Source organism: Tachyglossus aculeatus, chromosome 4 (assembly GCF_015852505.1).
Source record: "Tachyglossus aculeatus isolate mTacAcu1 chromosome 4, mTacAcu1.pri, whole genome shotgun sequence".
In the NCBI taxonomy this organism is placed as follows: domain Eukaryota; kingdom Metazoa; phylum Chordata; class Mammalia; order Monotremata; family Tachyglossidae; genus Tachyglossus; species Tachyglossus aculeatus.
Window position 1 is genome coordinate 23124730 of NC_052069.1, and position 20449 is coordinate 23145178.

Consider the following 20449-nt stretch of genomic DNA (forward strand, 5'->3'; position numbering starts at 1 on the left):
TTTACTGCAAACTAAGTTTACTTTTCATCTCTACTTCACAGGAATAGCAAATAAATGTGTTTTCTAATCCAAATTTTTTGGATCGGATGGAGTGGAATCAAGATTAGCAAAAAGATTATGAAGTAAGTAATCTGTCAGTACTAGGCATTAAAGAAATTACAGGAAAATTGCAGCTCTCTACAAGTGAAGATTGCATCTGTTAAATACAGAATCTTTTAGATTTTCTCTGTTGATTTTACTAAATGGATGTAATTATTCTAGATGTTCCATGCTGCAGTGGGCGCTCAATAAATTATTGACATCTGACTATATCTCCATTTTCAGCTGTAGATTTTTTTTTATACAGGGAGAGAGATCAATTGAGTATTCCAAGTTCATTCACCAGAAAAGTCTAAACTTAATCTGTTCAGCAAGAATTATTTTCCTTAAAAATTGGCCATAATTTATCTCTCCTCCTAACCCCCAACTATGTCACGTCATTTCCCTCCACACATCAGTGGGAGCAGGGAGCTGTAAGCAGAGGCAGAAACTCTCCAAATCTGTAACAAGCTGTGCAACAGTTGCAGCGGGAAGTAGAGGAGCTCTTGCACCACAGACCCCACCCTTTCTCTTAAACCTACATGCTGGGAAATTTAAGATTTCCCAGGAAGGTTTTCCGAGCCAGTCTGGCCCTGTTCCCAGAGAACACAGAGGTGCATAAAATTAATCTTGTGACAAAAATTAATCGAGGCAAATGAAAAAAAGAAGAAAACAATTGAAGGTGAAATCTAGCATCCTATTCTGAAAAACTACATGGGTGTTTTTGTTTTTCATCTATGTAGTCCCTGGCTTTCCCAAAGGGCTATCACGTGGATACGACTCAGGCAGACCTGTTCAGAACCCCAGGTAGCCTGTAGTGAAGGGTCAAAGGAGAGGAAAACTTAAATTGAACTTGGGAAAATATTTTCAGAATGATGGGTGAGAACACTTATTTTTTGTTTCCTTCTCTCACTCATTCAACTCTTGATGTCTTTTGTCATTTAACCCCTCCTTTCCCCCGCTCTATCCTGGTGGGCTCCTAGGGCTACCCCCCCCCACCCCGCCCTGCCATGATAATCAATAATTTAAACCAATCAAAAGTTGTAGAATTTGCCATCATCCTTAAGCACTGGCTTTTTTGGGGGGTAGTCCAGATACATTTTAAAACACCGGGAAAGGGTATGCACGATTTGCGGTCCTTGGGGGTTTGATATTTTGAAGTAGGGGATGCCTTGTCCCTTTGGAACATCTAAGGGCACCTCACCATTCTCACTGTCCTTGCTCTCAGGCATTGGATTGTGTTGGCCAGCTCTGCCCCACGGAATTCAGGGTCCACAGAGGGAGAGAGGTTTTTCTGTCCCTTTTTCCTAAGTACTCCCTTCTGCTGTCTTTTCTCTTGGTAAAGGGGAACTTCTGTAAGGTGCTACTGAAGGTCTTGCTCCAGTGTTACAGGGTCAAAAGTAGAGTTATCCCTAGTCATCAGTTAGCAGGGAACATTCTTCCCTAAAGTGAAGACTGACAAAGAGCCCATCCAGAGAATACGGGGATTGCTGGACTTCATTCCTGACTCTGCCGCCCTTTATGTAGACTTGTTTATCATTCGTGACCAGCACATAGGCATAGGGCAACAGGATTTTTTTTTTCCGCTTCACCCCCTTCCCTTCCCCTGACACTGGTTACCCATGAAAGCAGTCCCTCCAAGGCTGCGACTCTCCTGCAGGTCCCGGCAGCCCACTGAAAGTCTTTGATAACAACAGTGATGTGAGCCCCAACATGGGCCTTAGGATCTTTATGGCTATCATGGAGGGAGGGCAAGTGGGCCCTGTCCTTAGGGGAGAGGCCAAATTTTCCTACTTCATGGGTCAGCCACACGGGACCGATTTTCCTGGGTGGCATCTATGGCAACTGCTATCTTTGGAGAAGCAGAGTGCCCTAATGGCTAGATCGCTGGCCTAGGAGTCGGAACGACCTAGGTTCTAATCCACTGTGTGACCTTGGGCAAATCACTTAACTTCTCTGTGCCTTAGTTCCCTCATCTGTAAAATGTGGATTAAGACTCTGCACCCCATTGGGGACATGGACTGTGTCCAGCCTAATTAGTCTGTAGCTACTCCAGCACTTAGTACAGTGCCTGGCACATAGTACACATTTAACATATACTGTAAAAACAACAACAGCAACAAAAATCCCAAACTGTCGCCATGTAATGCTTAAAGGCCAAGGCCAACTGCAGGGTGTGGGATGTGAGATCCACTAACTAAACCCTGGTCTAGGAGGCTCCTGCAGTGTTAGGTGTGAATTAGCTCTTCTTTCTTGGATTCTAAACCAGAATTTTAAAAGGAGTCAGATTGGTTTAAATAGACTTTAAAGCATGACTTAAAAATGAAACAAACCTGTTATGTCAGCGAATGAAATACGGGTTTTTACCAAAAGTCAGGAGGGGCATTTTCCAATCTTCAAAGTAAATACATATTAAAAAGATGTTAAGGCATATCATTTATTCATGTTCATATCCATTGTAATACATTCACATTCTTCAATAGTCTAAAAAACCTGGCCTCTTTGAATTATCTTTGCATTTCAAAAAACATTTTTTTCTTTTTAATTGAAGAGTTCAAATGAGACATCTCTGGTTGTCTTCACAGGCAATGTGTTCTAGGTGGGGAAAAATTCTCTAAATTAATCAACAGAGCCAATCTAGGTAAATCAGGTGCTCAAACCTACTGTTTCCTCGGTAAGGAGAGCAATTTTGTTGAAGTTATTTGGATAATTGTATCGACTCTTCAATTCACTTTGCCTCAGTCGAAAATGCACAATGCCACGCTGAGAACTGGAATTTACTTTTCGGCTAATTGGTCAATCCCAGGAAAACCAAACCAAACCAAACCAAAAAACCCAAACAGACAGGTCTAATTGGAAACTCTGAAATGTAACTTCAGCATACTGTGGTATCATGAAACTCCACCTTTATTTAGAGAGATCGTCCCCATACCACAGTGATAATTAAGAGCCCGATGTTACTCTGTACACAGAGGACGCTGCGGTTTAACAGGCCATAGTTTTGCAAATGTGAGACAACAGGAGTAGTATAAAACTTTGTGATACTGCTTGGTGTCAACCTAGAGATGGAAATGGACAGGTTAACTACAGTAGTAGCTTTTTCTTCCTTTCTTGGGGTGGGGGGAGGGGAAAGAAATCCTCAGAACAGGCAACAAAAGAAGTTCCATCAATGGAACTGGTGAAAAATTCACCCCTGAAATGAATAACTAGAAAAAAATCGTCAAGATCAAAAAGAGAGAAATCAATTTTGTAAAATGCTACTGTTCTGAAATTGCAACAATCTTGTACAGTCAGAATTGAAAAAATGGAGCAATCAGACGTTTCATATGCCCATAAATGTAAAATCATCTACTTGAACATCATATGCAATACATTCACACAAAAAAGCAAATACTGTCGGCTTATTTGAACAATATTGAACCCATAGATACTTATGAGTTCCCACTGTCCAGAGGCCTAGTGACTAAGTATACTGCTGTGATGCAGAAAAAATAAAATACCAAATACCTCCTCTGTTTTTAAATATTTCATTCAAATGAATATCTTCTAACATAAAGGCAAATACATACAGATACTGTGCTATGACTGCACTTCTGTCACATTCTATGATAAAAACACCAGACTCCACAAATCCAGAATCATGACAACACTCTCAACTAAGTGATTTGGTTTACCCTTAGAACTGTAATTTTACCTCACGAACCTTACACACCTTACATAAGAGGAGGTATCTGAGTTTCAGTAAAGTTGTCTTTTGTCTGTGTTTTACCTATTCTTGATCAGTTTCTTTCTTCCAAATGGTACTGATGCGTCATTCTTTCTATGGTGGCACCACCATACCAAGTGAATTGACGATGGAGTATGTCACTTTAAAGCTGCAATACAAAAAAGCTCAGGATGGAAGGATGTTTTGTATTTCATACGCTGATTCCACAAAGAATCGTTTCCAAGAAAATGTACCAGAAATTGAAGATCCAATTTGTGAAAAGTTCCACTTTTTAGTCTATCAGCCAAAATCATGGTAATGTGAATTTTACGCTAATTGAATTCTACAGCGTTAAACCTTTTTATTATCATTTTATGGAAAAAGCGTACCGTTACGTCCCTCATCCAAGATTCATTTTGAGTTAAAGCAGATGTGCTGTATATTCTTTGCCTAATTTTCATGTCAAGAAAAAAGGATTGGAGCTTTCTTCCAAAGGCATAGCGTTTTCAAGTTGAGAAGATCACTTCATGCGTTCGGGTATCCTAAATATGTACCCCCTGGTGAAATTCCTTGTTTCCAAGTTCATTTCGTAGCTCTTGTGGTGTTATGACTGTAACATAAACTGAATATAATGTTCTGTGGTAATGACACTAAAGGAAGGGTCATTTTTCCAAAGCCGTGGTCTTACTTTAGTAATAGTAAAACCGTGGGCCTATGTACCACAGAATAGCAATTTTTTTCACTAACTACAGTGGTTCTGCATTCTCCACAATAGAAAATAATTTAGTAGCCATTGTGATTTGCATAATTAACATTCTCTTAAGAAATCCTCATCAGTAGTATTGTTTATTTGATCAACTTACAAAAGTCATGTAAGAAGAAATAAAGCATGCTAATTTAGTTAGGATTTGTTTATTGGAAATAAATTAGTGATAGAGCAAGAATTTTCTACAGAATTAGTAGTTTAGGAGACTAATCAAAGTGAGGATAAAAATATAATTTGCCATCACTTTTTAAGTGCATACTGAGATGATATGGTTATTGGAATCACTTGATTTTGACCACAAGGTTTTCAGACATCAAAGGTTTAAAATCAATCTGCCAATGGGAAGCATGACCTCTGTCCTGTAGGCTGGCTTTGTGGCTACAATAGAAAAATCAAGGTCAAGGATTTTCACCATTTTAGTACTTGCCAGCCCCCTCATTTTCTCTACACACCCAATACCCAGCATCCTAAGGATTGAGGCTGGGAATGCTAAAAAGAAAAGATACTACATGTACAATAAATCTCTGGAAATAGTTGTGCTGTATTTACGAAGGGAAAAGGAAACATCATCCACAGAGGCTCTGATGCTTTCGTTATATCTGAAGAAAACGTATGGTAAATGTATCTGTGCTACACGAGTGGAACTGAAAAGGAAAACAAGAGATCAGTGCCAAAAATCTTGCTGTGTGGGTAGAGTTATGAATGATACCATTTACCACACTGGTGACAGAGGAAGAGGTATTTTTTTTTTTTTTTGAGCCAATGGCACCTTTCTCCTGGTAGAGAGAAGGCACTCTTGGACTTCAATTTTAGAATTTCCCAAAACATTTCTGATTTTGTTGGAGAGGAAGAGAAAAGTTGTATTTTATGAAGGCACACCCATGCTGAACTTACAGGAAAAAAAAGCAGTTATCTTACAAGGCTCATTCTTGAAACCTGAATATCATGCGAGCAGAAAAATCTAGATATGGGTTATATTTTGAAGAAATGGTTTGACGGTAATATTATTTGCTCTTTTATCAAAAACGAAAAAAAAATGCATCGGTGTAAATGGGTCTAGAATCTCATTGAAATAGGGAACTGAATGCTTGTATTGCAGCCTTAAAGAATCCCATTTTCACTGCAATATTATTTTTTTGTAAACTACAGTCTGCCACCTAGCAGACCATGACTGAATGTTGTTGAAAAGTTGTAGATTACAAACATGAAATCACAATTAATATCCTCTAAAAGTAATTTCAGAGCTTTCACGTCTTAAAAAAGGACAATGGGTACTGCCTCACAAGGTAATGCAGCTAATCAAAAAAGGAGTAGAATTAAAGTATTTACATAATGAGCAATTCTACAGAAGGCGATCATCCCCATGTAAGCACTGCTGATTATATCCCACGCTGCTTTTAACAAACTGTACCAGATTGGATCCAGTCATCAGCACTTTCAGAGAATCCTTAAAAGCCTTTTATGGTTCTTTACATTTATTGTAGAATGGTGTTCTTCAGGTAGAATATGCTGGTGAAAGAGGACAGTGTCAACACAAGGTACCAGCAGGAGAAAAGGACTTCGGCACTCCCGGTAATTCCGTTCTGGGATGTACTTGGAGCTGTAAGAGAAAAGAGAGTAAGTAAGTACAAATGGACACATTTGTGTGCATGCATGTATGTATAGAAGAATTGTTCTAATGGTGTTTGAGGCAATTATTACTAAGAATTCTTGAAGAAACACCATGTGCCCATATTTTGTATAAATGGCTTACAATATGCTTTCTAACAGTACTAATAATTCTGGCAATTTTAAGAATTTACAATCTGCCAACCACTGTTCTAATCACTGGGTTAGATATGAGAAGATAACCAGGTCGGACATAGCCCCCGTCCCACATGGCTCACAGTTCAAGTGGGAATAACTGGTATTGAATCCCCATTTTACAGATGAGGAAGCTGAGGCACGATGACTTTAGGTGACTTGCTCCAAGTCACCCAGCAAGCAAGCGGTGGAGCTGGGATTGGAACTCAGCTCCTCTGACTCCCAGGCAGGTGGTCTTTCCTACACACTGCTTCTTGGGATTTCCTACACAGAAATCCTTTCCAGAACTAAACTTTGCCAGGGGCAGAGCCAGTCAAAGAGACACATGGGAATTCTGTCATTCATTTATTCATTCATTCACTCATATTTATTGAGCGCTTACTGTGTGCAGAGCACTTACTAAGCACTTGGGAAGTAGAAGTTGGCAAGATATAGAGATGGTCCCTACCCAACAGAGGGCTCACATCAATCAATCAATCAATCAATCGTATTTATTGAGCACTTACTGTGTGCACAGCACTGTACTAAGTGCTTGGGAAGTATAAGTTGGCAACATATAGAGATAGTCCCTACCCAACAGTGGGCTCACAGTCTAAAAGTCTTGTGACAACACGAGGAGCACGTTTGAGTGCATAAAGGGACCAGGGACCATTGGTCTTTTCAATCATTCACAGGCACGTATAGGTGAATTATACCATCAGTTCTTTCATCCTTTAGTACAAATGACTTATATAATAATAATGATGGCATTTATTAATCGCTTCTTATTTGGAAAGCACTGTTCTAAGTGCTGGGGAGGTTACAAGATGATCAGGTTGTCCCATGGGGGCTCACAGTCTTCATCCCCATTTTACAGATGAGGCCCAGAGAAGTGAAGTGAAGTGCCCGAAGTCACACAGCTGACAAATGGCGGAGCCGGGATTTGAACCCATGACCTCTGACTCCAAAGCCCGTGCCTTTTCCACTGAGCCACGCTCCTTCTCTGCAGTATATTATGAAGATATACTCTAGACTGTGAGTCCGTTGTTGGGTAGAGACCATCTCCAACTCCAGTAATGGTACCCCTTGCTTACAACCTCCTCCTTGGCTAGAATTATCCCTTCATTCCCCTACAGAAGACAACCTGACCTATGAGAGCTTGTTGCGATGTTTCCTCAGTTTCAAACCACCCTAACCTTTGACTATAAGCTTCCTGTGGGAAGGTATCTTGTCTACCAACTCTACTGTATTCAATGAAGCACTGGGTTTAAAACACTTAATAAATACCACTGATTACCTCAGCTTCACGGGGAATTGATCAAAGGTGATTTTCAATCACCTGCTTCAGAGAAGCAGTGCGGCTTAGTGGAAAGAGCACGGGCTTGGGAGCCAGAGGTGGTGAGTTCTAATCCCAGTTCCGCCACTTATCTGCTGTGTGACCTTGGGCAAGTCACTTAACTTCTCTGTGCCTCAGTTCCCTCATCTGTAAAATGGGGAATAAGACTGTGAGCCCACGTGGGACAACCTGATTACCTTGTATCTACTCCAGCGCTTCGAACAGTGCTGGGCACATAGTAAGAGCTAACAAATACCATTGTTATTATTAAGGAATTATGCTTCCTTTTCTTAATGAACACAGTAAAAATAATAATGCAATAACAAACATAATAATCATAATTCATTCATTCATTCAATCGTATTTATTGAGCGCTGTGTGCAGAGCACTGTACTAAGCGCTTGGGAAGTACAAGTTGGCAACATATAGAGACGGTCCGTACCCAAGAGTGGGCTCACAGTCTAGAAGAGTGGGCTCACAGTCTAGAAGACTGTGACAATCGTGGTATTTGTTAAGCCCTTACTATGTGCTAAGCACTGTAATAAGCTGGGGCAGATACAAGATAATCAGTTCAGACACAGTATTAAACACATTTTGTGTATTATGCATTTCTCAAATGCTTAATATATTTCACCTGACATTGTATGTGCCTACCCAGTGACAGTCCCCGAAGGCACCTGGTAATTACCAGCTGCTGCTTTGCCACTTTTACATTCACCAACTCGGATTAATCCTTTGGGTTCCGAAACCGCCAACCTTCCAGTCTGACAACTTTTCATTCATTCATTCAATCGTATTTATAGAGCGCTTACTTTGTGCAGAGCATTGTACTAAGCGCTTGGGAAGTACAAGTTGGCAACATCTAGAGACAGTCCCTACCCAACAGCGGGCTCACAGTCTAGAAAACTGTTTTCTTAAGATGAGAGGGAATGAGGTCCGAAGCACAGGTGAGAGAAGGAAGCTGACACCTTCTCCTTTTCCGGTGAGTCTGGGGGAGTGGGAGAATAAGATGCCTCTGCTTGAGGCATCACTGACCTCTCCTCGATTCTAATCCTGGCTGCACCGCTGTGTAACCTTGGTTGAATCACTTCACTTCTCTGGTCTTTGGTTTCCTGTTCTCCTTCCCCTTTAGAAATCATCTGATTGCATTGTGTCTACACAGTGTTTAGTAGAGTTCTTAGCACATGGTAAGCTCTTGAGAAATGTCACAATTGTTTTTGAATGTTTTTGACCCAGTGACAGCCAAAGCATCCAAAACATATTGCTGATGCTTTCCGCCCGCACCGTGTCCCAGCAGGTGGGGGGGCCTGCTAGCTGTGGTGGTCTTTGCCACCTGAATGACACAGGCATTTTTTCAGACTTTCTTCTGGGCCTGTTCACCTAGTGGAGTGCTTGGTGGTTCTGTCAGAAACCTGTACAAATAACAGCCTATTGCCAGTAGACATTGCCTTTGTGACAGATCTGGAACTAGAACCCAGGTTTCTTGATTTACGCAGCCATGCACCTTCCCCTGCACTGATAGCAGGGGTGCTAGCCAGTGCTTAACACTGAGTGACAACGATGCTTACTCTCCCACCCATGGCAGTGGCCAAGCCTCGACCTTGTGGGTGTAATGTTGAGAATGCAGTTAAAGAATTGATTCTATAATAATAATAATAATAATGACATTTATTAAGGAATTACTATGTTCAAAGCACTGTTCTAAGCGCTGGGGAGGATACATGGTGATCAGGTTGTCCCATGTGGGGCTCAAAGTCTTAATCCCCATTTTACAGATGAGGGAACTGGGGCACAGAGAAGTGAAGTGACTTGCCCAACGTCACACAGCTGAAAATTGGTGGAGCCGGGATTTGAACACATGACCTCCGACTCCAAAGCCTGTGCTCTTTCCACTGAGCCATGCTACTTCCCTGCTAGAGCTAGTGGATTTCGCAGTCTCTGGTCCTTGCCAATTGTGTCTCATTCTGTGGTGCCTTCCCATCTCCACATTCATTCATTCAATCGTATTTATTGAGTGCTTACTGTGTGCAGAGCACATCAAACAGAAAATTCTCACCACGGTCTTTAAAGCACTCAGTCACAATATCCCCTCTTACCTTGCCTCTACTTTCTTACTATAACCTAGCACACAAACTTTTCCCCTCTAATGCTAACCTTCTCACTGTACCTTGATCTCATCTATGCGCTTAGTACAGTGCTCTGCACACAGTTACTCAATAAATATGATTGATTGATTGATTGTTGCTGCTGATCGCTCATCCACATGCCGCCTCTGGCCTGGAGAGCCTTCTTTCCTATCTGACAGACGAGCCTCCCTGACTAAGCCCTCCTTTCCTCTTCTCCCACACCTTTTTGCATCACCCTGACTTACTCCCTTTATTCATCCACCCTCCCAGCCCCACAACACTTGCGTATGTGTATGTAATTTATTTATATTAATGTCTGCCTTCCCCTCTAGACTGTAAATTTTCTATGGGCAGGGAATGTGTCTGTTAACTGTTATAGTGTGCTTTCCCAAGCATGTAGTACAGTGTTCTGCACCCTGTAAGTGCTCAATGAATAGGATTGACTGACAATGACTAAGTACCAATGATTAATCCCCAATTATGACATCACTGCTGAACCTTTTTTTCAGGCATGCTATTTTCCATTGTTGGCTCCAGGTTTAGGAGATAGAAAGTGTAACTGATCTATTTTATTGAGGCACCACTGAGTGTTCTCTGTGCCAATTTGTCTGAGTCAGTAGAAGTCATTTTTGTGGCACACTCTTAACTGAAGGATGGAGAACTTTAAAGAAAATAACTTTAGCTGTGCATAGCAATTCTACTTCTGTAGAACATCATATCCAATTCTCGGTGTCCAACAGAAGCTTGTGAGCCCACTGTTGGGTAGGGACCGTCTCTATATGTTGCCAACTTGTACTTCCCAAGCGCTTCATACAGTGCTCTGCACACAGTAAGTGCTCAATAAATACAATTGAATGAATGAATGAATGAATAATACAGATACTAGGGTTTTTATAAGATATAGTGATGTCCCAACACCTTAAACTTGAGGCATCCAAAACAACCTGTGGCCAAGCCTTAACCCTGCTCATGCATGTAAGTGCTTAGCAAATACCATCATTATTATTAGTAGTAGTAGTAGTATTAGCATTAATGCCACTGAATACTAGCACTTAGAACAGTGCCTGGCACATAGTAAGTGCTTAATACCATAATTAGTATTATTTTTATGTATACTGATTAGCTCTTGTATATGCATAACTGGCACTGAATATGTGTACCGATTAGTTGTGCTGAGTTCCACCCTGGAAACTGGCGACTGGCAAGGCCATGATCCAACTTATCAGCATCCTTAGCAACAACTAATAAATCAATCAATCAATCAATCATATTTATTGAGCGCTTACTATGTGCAGAGCACTGTACTAAGCGCTTGGGAAGTACAAATTGGCATCACATAGAGACAGTCCCTACCCCACAGTGGGCTCACAGTCTAAAAGGGGGAGACAGAGAACAGAACCAAACATACCAACAAAATAAAATAAGTAGGATAGAAATGTACAAGTAAAATAAATAAATAAATAAATAAATAGAGTAATAAATATGTACAACCATATATACATATATACAGGTGCTGTGGGGAAGGGAAGGAGGTAAGACGGGGGGATGGAGAGGGGGGCGAGGGGGAGAGGAAAGAACGGGCTCAGTCTGGGAAGGCCTCCTGGAGGAGGTGAGCTCTCAGCAGGGCCTTGAAGGGAGGAAGAGAGCTAGCTTGGCGGATGGGCAGAGGGAGGGCATTTCAGGCCCGGGGGATGACGTGGGCCGGGGGTCAATGGCGGGACAGGCGAGAGCGAGGTACGGTGAGGAGATTAGTGGTGGAGGAGCGGAGGGTGCGGGCTGGGCAGTAGAAGGAGAGAAGGGAGGTGAGGTAGGAGGGGGCGAGGTGATGGACAGCCTTGAAGCCCAGGGTGAGGAGTTTCTGCCTGATGCGCAGATTGATCGGTAGCCATTGGAGGTTTTTGAGGAGGGGAGTAATATGTCCAGAGCATTTCTGGACAAAGATAATCCGGGCAGCAGCATGAAATATGGATTGAAGTGGAGAGAGACACGAGGATGGGAGATCAGAGAGAAGGCTAGTGCAGTAGTCCAGACGGGATAGGATGAGAGCTTGAATGAGCAGGGTAGCGGTTTGGATGGAGAGGAAAGGGCGAATCTTGGCAATGTTGCGGAGCTGAGACCGGCAGGTTTTGGTGACGGCTTGGATGTGAGGGGTGAATGAGAGAGCGGCGTCGAGGATGACACCAAGTTTGTGGGCTTGTGAGATGGGAAGGATGGTAGTGCCGTCAACAGAGATGGGAAAGTCAGGGAGAGGACAAGGTTTGGGAGGGAAGACAAGGAGCTCAGTCTTCGACATGTTGAGCTTTAGGTGGCGGGCGGACATCCAGATGGAGATGTCCTGAAGGCAGGAGGAGATGCGAGCCCGGAGGGAGGGGGAGAGAGCAGGGGCAGAGATGTAGATCTGGGTGTCATCAGCGTAGAGATGATAGTTGAAGCCGTGGGAGCGAAGGAGGTCACCAAGGGAGTGAGTGTAGATTGAGAACAGAAGGGGCCCAAGCACTGAACCTTGGGGAACCCCCACAGTAAGAGGATGGGAGGGGGAGGAGGAGCCTGCAAAAGAGACTGAGAAAGAACGACCGGAGAGATAAGAGGAGAACCAGGAGAGGACGGAGTCAGTGAAGCCAAGGTCAGATAACGTGTTGAGGAGAAGGGGGTGGTCCACAGTGTCAAAGGCAGCTGAGAGGTCGAGGAGGATTAGGACAGAGTATGAGCCGTTGGATTTGGCAAGCAGGAGGTCATTGGTGACCTTTGAGAGCGCAGTTTCCGTGGAATGAAGGGGACGGAAGCCAGACTGGAGGGGGTCGAGGAGAGAGTTGTTGTAATCACCGACCGCTGCCCGTAGTCCCAGGACCCCAGGTTATCAGCAAAACCTAACAGCAATAAATTGCTGGCCATAGCCCTCAGCCTTGCAACCCCAGGTTGTCAGCAAACCATAACAGCCATAAATTATTGGCCGCAGCCCATAGCCTTGAAACCTAACACCTACTCTTGCTGAAACTTCTTCAGCCACAGAGTGCCCGCTGGATGACCCAAAGCTGATAATGAAGGAGCTTGGTGTATAATGAGAGGCTAATGAAGACAACAAACAGGGGCGGAGTGGCACGTGATATGCCAATCCAGCGCACAAACAAATAGGACTTGAGGGGCTTGGTGCTGCATTGCCCAGCGAAGTGGGACCAGCTGGAAATATAAGGATGGGCTCATTCTCAGGTCTTTGTCTTTGGCTACCAAACAGCCACTGACTTTTTGTTGAAACAAAATGAATGAAAGGCTGTCCTAACCTGATTCATTACTTGGAATTTTTTCCAACAAACTCATCTTCCCCTACAAACCCTGCCTTACCCCAGACTTTCCCATCACTTTAGACCTTGTGACTGTCTCCATCTCATAGGCCTGCAACCTTGGCATGAACCTTGACTCACTGTCCTTAATAAACTTACATATTCAGTCTGTTACCATATCCTGTAGGTTCTTTCTTTATGACATCCCTAGCCTATTTCTTCTTCCACCAAAACTGTTAATTTGTTGATTCAAGCACTTATCGTATCCTATCTTGACTATCACATCGGCCTCCTCGTCACCCTCCCTGCCTCCTGTCTCTCCCCACTCCCGTCCATACTTCACTCTGTTGCCCACATCATTTTTCTAAAAAAGTTCAGTCCACATTTCTCCATTCCTCAAGAACCTCCAATGGTTGCCCATCCACCTTTTCATCAAATAGAAACTCCTTACCATCAGGGCTGAATAAACTCTGCCTCTCCTATTTTACCTTGTTGATCTCCTACTTCAATCCACCCCACATAGTCCACTCTTCTAATGCCGTACTAATCACTGTACCTCAATCTTATTTGTCTTTCTGTTGTCCCCTTGTGCACATCCTCCCCCTGGCCTGGAATTCCCTCCACACTCATATCCAACAAACCATCACTCTCTTCAAAGCCCTACTGAATGCAGATCTTCTCCAAATGGCTTTGCCCCAATTTGCCCCACTCTTCTGAATCATCTATTACTTGGAACTGAATCCCTTACACCCTTGCTATTCACCCCACCCCTATCTTCACAGTATTTTTCTACATATCCTTAGACTCTTCCCACTCCCCTATCAGTAATTTATTTTTAATATTCTCCTCTTTTAGACTAGTGGGAGGTGAAAATGCCTGTCAACTCAACTGTATTATTCTCTCCCAGTTGCCTCATACAGTGCTTGCCACACAGTAAACATTCAATAAATACCATTGAATGATTGACTGATTGTCATAATGTGGCTTGACTGTGGTACCAGGCTCCTCATTGGTCTCCCTAGCTCCACTTCCTCCCAATCAATCATATTTATTGACCTTTAAAGAGCTTTTTGAAAGGAATTGTGTTTTCTATGGTAACACAAAATCAGATCCCTGTTATCCCAGACTGAGCCCCCTCCTTCCTCTCCCCCTCCTCCCCCTCTCCACCCCCCAACCTTACCTCCTTCCCTTTCCCACAGCACCTGTATATATGTATATATGTTTGTATGCATTTATTACTCTATTTTATTTGTACATTTTTATTCTACTTATTTTATTTTGTTAATATGTTTTGTTTTGTTCTCTGTCTCCCCCTTCTAGACTGTGAGCCCACTGTTGGGTAGGGACCGTCTCTATATGTTGCCAACTTGTACTTCCGAAGTGCTTAGTACAGTGCTCTGCACACAGTAAGCGCTCAATAAATACAACTGAATGAATGAATGAATGAATGCTTGGCAAATTCCTCAAAGATTTACGTTTTTTGAGATGTCTTTACCAAGCACTTTTCTCAAGAGAGCTAAAGCTTGGTTTCTACCCTGGTATTCATTCATTCATTCAATTGTATTTATTGAGTGCTCACTGTGTGCAGAGCACTGTACTAAGTGCTTGGAAAGTACAATTCAGCAATAGAGGCAATCCCTGCCCACAATGGGCTCACAGTCTAGAAAAGGGGTTAGGATGGGGTGGGAGGGAGGGGAAATCCAGGGTAGGACTCTCTCCATAACCAGGTCAGGGGCTAGTAGTTCAGAGGCTCTGAGTGCTGTGACTCGGAAGCAGCATGGCTCAGAGGAAAGAGCACGGGCTTGGGAGTCAGAGGTCATGGGTTCTAATCCTGGCTCTGCCACTTATCAGCTGTGTGACTTTGAGCAAGTCACTTAACTTCTCTGTGGCTCAGTTACCTCATCTGTAAAATGAGGATTAAGACTGTGAGCCCCATGTAAGACAACCTGATCACCTTGTATCCCACCCCAGTGCTTAGAACAGTGTTTCACACATATTAAGCACATAACAAATGCCATTATTATTATTATTATATTTCCTGGTGAATTTGCTTCTTGTCTTTCCCATAGGTCCTTACCCCTCTGAACTCTAGCCCCTCTTCTCTCCTCTTCCCCAACCCCAATCTAAGACAAGTTGCAGATGGTTTAACTACACTCAGACACCCTCCTAGTTGCTTCCAAATTGCTCTCCACAACTCCCATTCCTGCATCACTGGCAGGGAACTCGGGCAATTTTGTCCATCAGGTAACAAGCAGCGTGGCTCAGTGGAAAGAGCATGGGCTTTGGAGTTAGAGGTCATGGGTTCAAATCCCAACTCTGCCAATTGCCAGCTGTTTGACTTTGGGCAAGTCACTTAACTTCTCTGGGCCTCAGTTACCTCATCTGTAAAATGTGACTGTGAGCCCCCCGTGGGACAACCTGATCACCTTGTAACCTCCCCAGTGCTTAGAATAGTGCTTTGTACATAGTAAGCGCTTAATAAATGCTATCATTATTATTATTATCAGATCATGGCAAACACTCAACAGGTAGGATTGCCCAGCCATCTGGACCTGCCTAGGGGAACCAATGAAAGAAGAGTAGCTTACTAAGCAGTGCTTGACTGGTGGAATCTGAAGAACAAAGATTTTCCAGGTGCCTAAGGAGTCACAGACTAGCAACTATCATGTACCCTCTTTAGAAGAATAATGATAACACTTAGTAGAGAAATAATAATAACCTTGATCACTGTTAAGTGCTTACTATATGCCAAGCACTGTGTTAAACGTTATGATAGATACAATGCACATCAGACGCAATCCCTGTCCTAGCGGGGCTCACAGTCTAAGTGGGAGGGAGAATAGGTGTTTCATCAGTGCTAGAAAAGCATTGCGATTTGCATGACCATCGTGTTGTCTTGGTGCCCTATCAAATCTATCTACCTCTGGGAGAAGGGGTTGAATTTCTCTCCAAATAGTGCCACCGTTCTCTGTCTTTCCTTCTCCTCTCCCCCAAGTCGTATGAATCAATCCCTAGTGGCTGCCTTTATTGAGCATTTACTGCAGAGTGCTGTATTAAGTGCTTCGGAGACTACAGCATAACAATAAACAGACTTATTCCCTGACCACATCGAGCTAAGAGTCTAGAGTGGGAGACAGGCATTAATATAAATACATGAATTACAGATAGGTACATAAGTGCTCTAGGGCTGGGACAGGGGATGAATAAACGGAGCAAGTCAGGGTGACAGAAGGGAGTGGGAGAAGGGGAAAAGAGGGCTTAGTCAAGGAAGGCCTCTTGGAGGAGATGGGCTGTCAACAAGATTTGTTCCCAACCCGTTAGCAGTTTACCTAGAGGAGGGATAGATATTAAAATAAATTACAGATGTGTTCCTAAGTGCTTGGGGGTGGGGGGCAGTGAATACCAAGTGCTTAAAGGGAGCAACTCTATTTGTAGAAGCCAGATTTGGCTTAAAAAACAAACGAAGGTCAAGTGAGAATCAGCGTTGACTAGTGACTAAAGCACGGGCCCGGGAGTCAGAAGGACCTGGACTCTAATTCTAGTTTGGCCATTTGTCTGCTGTGTGACCTTGGGTATATCACTTCACTTCTCTGTACCTCAGTTACCTTCTCTGTAAAATGGGGATTAAGACCATGAGCCCCTTGTGGGAAATGGACTGGATCTGACCTGATTTGCTTGTAATCAATCAATCGTATTTATTGAGCGCTTACTGTGTGCAGAACACTGTACTAAGCACTTGTCTACCACAGAGTTTAGTACAGTGCCTGGCGCATAGCTTAACAAAGACCATTTAAAAAAAAATAATAGTGGATGGTCGGAGGAGCCCATTGTTGGATAGGAACTGTCTCTATATGTTGCCGAATTATGCTTTCCAAGTGCTTACTACAGTGCTCTGCACACGGAAATCGATCAATAAATGCGATTGAATGACTGAATAATGAACTGAAAAAAAAGACAAAAAACATGGACTACTTTAATTCATACTTTTTAAATCGGATGTTACAATTTGCAGTCATCTTCCCCAGAGCCCAGAACATCATTCACCTCAAACTAATGACTGACTCATACTTCAAAGAGAGATGAAAGACAGAGTTAAAAGCAGGTGGCTTACTCATAATTAATTCCCAAATACTTGAAACGTGAGAAGAGTGTAATTAAAGTATATGTAAATTATCATCTCCACATTTCTCCACCCACCATGTTCTCTTAGGAGTGGAACTCTTCCTCCAGGCCCCCAGCCCATCTCACAAACACCTACTGTGGAAGGCAGAGTGAAGAGACCTTCCCCAGCCTGAGACCTGGGACACATCATATGACTTTCAGCTAAAACTCCCATCTCCTTCTTCCCTAGCACTGCCTCCCCACTCAGAAACTATGGTGACTTCATAGAATAAAGTTGGCAGTGACCAGGTTGGAAGATTCTATAAAGGGCCACTCAAGCGCTTAGTACAGTGCTCTGCAAACAATAAGCATCCGGTAAATATGATTGAATGAATCTAGAAGGATTAAACTTCTTAATGTCATAGAACAAATTACTTCAAATTATTGTGGAACCATTTCATCTGCATTCTACGGATGAGGAAACTGAGGCTCAGAAAAGTGAGGTGACTTAGAAAAATGAGGTGACTTGCCCAAAATCATAGACCAAACAACTAGCAGAACCAGGTATTCTGGTCATATCAGTCATATTCTCTTGCCACATGGATACCTTGGTACCTTCAAGTGTATTTACTGAGTGCTTACAGTGTGCAGAGCACTGTACTAAGCTCTTGGAAGCTGCTACTGATTCCCTCTCATCTTCTTTGCCGTAGGCTCTGGTCCAGTGTTGTAAAGGGGAACATCAGCCTCCGCCTTCCTTCTCCATCCCTCTACTGGGTTCCACTACTGAAATGGCCTCACTTTCCGCATTTTTGAATATGTTGTTACTACAACTCAGCCAGCACACTTCATTCCTCTAATGTTAACCTTCTGACTGTACCTCGATCTCTTCTATCTCTTCACCGACTCCTCTCCCACATCCTCTCTTTAGCCTGGAACGCCCCACCTCCTCAAATCTGATGGACAATTAATCTTCTCTTCAAAGCTTTATTGAAGGCACATCTCCACCAAGAGGCCTTCCCTGACTAAGAATCCCTTTCCTCTTCTCCAGCTCTCTTCTGCATCGCCCTGACTTGCTCCCTTTATTCATCCCCGCTCCCAGTGCCACAGCACTTATGTACATATCTGTCATTTGTTTACTTCTGTTAATATCTATCGCCCCCCTCTAGACTGTAAGTTCACTGTGGGCAGGGAATGTATCTGCTTATTGTTATATTGTGCTCTCCCAAGCACTGAGTATAGTGCTCTGCACACAGTGAGTGCTCACTAAATATGATTGAAAATCGGGGGTACATCAGAACTGGGCCACCAGGTTTCAGCTCCAGACCCTCCGTCTCTGCTGTCCCTTCCCTTGAGTGCAGAGCAGAGGAGGAGGGATGTGATTAGCAGGTATCACCGCCGGCTGACAAATTGCCGGGCCAGAACTTTGGCATCATTTATTTATTCCAGCTCAACCCAGATAGCTCTTCAGCGTCAGAGTTGACCATCCTGTGTTCTAAGAAGCTTAGCGTTCTAGCAGAAATGGCCTATGTTGGACTCATCAAAGCAAGTCCACCACGGGGATGTTTATCCCCCAGCCTCTCATCCACCTCTGCTTGGAACTCTGCTCAGTGTCTCAATTTTCATGAGATCTGCAGCAACCATTTTGCTAAAGGCACAGATTCTTAATAATAACAACAACAATAATAATATTTTAAAAAAGCACTTTAAAACCGAATTCAGCTGACAATTTTTCTTATAGATTTCGAGGTGGAAGACTATCACCTGCTGTGTTTCACTACCATTATTCTCATTTCTGCTATACCAGCAACACTCTCTAATGGAATTTCATATTCTATTGTATTTTTTTAATATTTAAAAGCACTCATGGTTCTGATATCTTTATTATAATTTCTCCCGTGGAATAGTTCTCTCCCCAGTAACTCTGAGATGCTCTATTACCATCACTCCAGCCTGCCTTTCTTTCTGCCTGGAGCAATTAGGATCATAAAATATTTTTCCAGGAGACATTTTCAGGGCATGAAGGAGAAAACACATGAACCCTTCTCTGTGGCAAATATATCCCCTAAAGTGGCTTGCCCAGTCGCCTCTGGGCCTCAGGGGACTTTTGGTAAAGGTATAATTTTTAAAGCAGAATAAAAACTTAAAACCCCCATGGTGTCTCATTAGAAACACTCTCCCTACCTAGATGTAATGTTCAAGTGGCCTTCCACTTCCTTTTGTATATGAGCTGGAAAGCAGGCAATTTGCTACCCCTGACAAACCTGTTGGGACACCAGTTGAAAGAGAGACCCACTCTATAAAACCCTGGCATAGGGCCCTTTTCTAATTAGATATGCTGCCACTGACATTTATAGCTCCATTTGCGGATAGCTCCAGCTGCATCAGTAACATTTTCTCCCAGAGTCTGCATGTCTCCTAAACCAATGTGTTGTAAGTTCAACAGTTCAGTTTGTCACTCCACATGCAAACAGTGGGAATCACTTCTTCTCCTGTTGATTACAGATGAAATTTCAACTTGGGCAAATTATCTAAGGATGCATCCCACCCCCTCTTACTCAGCCCAGCCATCTTTGACCCTGCCAGTTTCTGGTTCCTTCTCCCCAAACACTGAACTTTCATTTATTCATTCAATTCATTCAGTCATATTTATTGAGCACTTACTGTGTGCAGACCAATGCTGGAGAGTACGATATAAGAGTAAACAGACACATTCATTCATTCACTCATTCGATCTGTTTACTGAGCGCTTACTGTGTGCAGAGCACTGTACTAAGTGCTTGGAAAGTACAATTCAGTAACAAATACAGACAATCCCTGCCCAACAAAGGTCTCACGTTCCCTGCCAACAATGAGTTTACACTCCTGTGTTAGCCTTTTCTGCCTCACAATTGCTCATCAGTGAATTTTGCCATCAGATATGAAGGACAAGTATTATTGTAGTCCTTGTAGTAGTGAAATTATGTTTTCAAGTGAGAAAGTAACTTCAACTGTTTAATAACAATAATAATAATGACAGCATTTGTTAAGTGCTTACTATGTGCAAAACACTGTTCTAAGCACTGGGAAGGTTACAAGGTGATCAGGTTGTCCCATGGGGGGGCTCACAGTCTTAATCCCCATTTTACAGATGAGGTAACTGAGGCCCAGAGAAGTTAAGTGACTTGCCCAAAGTCACACAGCTGGCAATTGGCGGAGTCGGGATTTGAACCCATGACCTCTGACTCCAAAGCCCGGGCTCTTTCCACTGAACCACACTGCTTCTCTGTTTGACATGAT

General features: G+C 43.0%; 1 protein-coding gene across 1 annotated transcript in view; it reads right to left on the reverse strand.

The window, feature by feature from the left end:
• Positions 1-2501: 2501 nt before the first annotated feature.
• The window catches only part of NEGR1 (neuronal growth regulator 1), a 1261670-nt gene continuing 1243722 nt past the window's right edge, over positions 2502-20449 (reverse strand). The window contains exon 7 of the mRNA XM_038745743.1: positions 2502-6150. Coding sequence (XP_038601671.1) covers positions 6026-6150 — 125 coding nt within the window. The 3' untranslated portion in view covers positions 2502-6025. The remainder of the gene's footprint in view (positions 6151-20449) is intronic.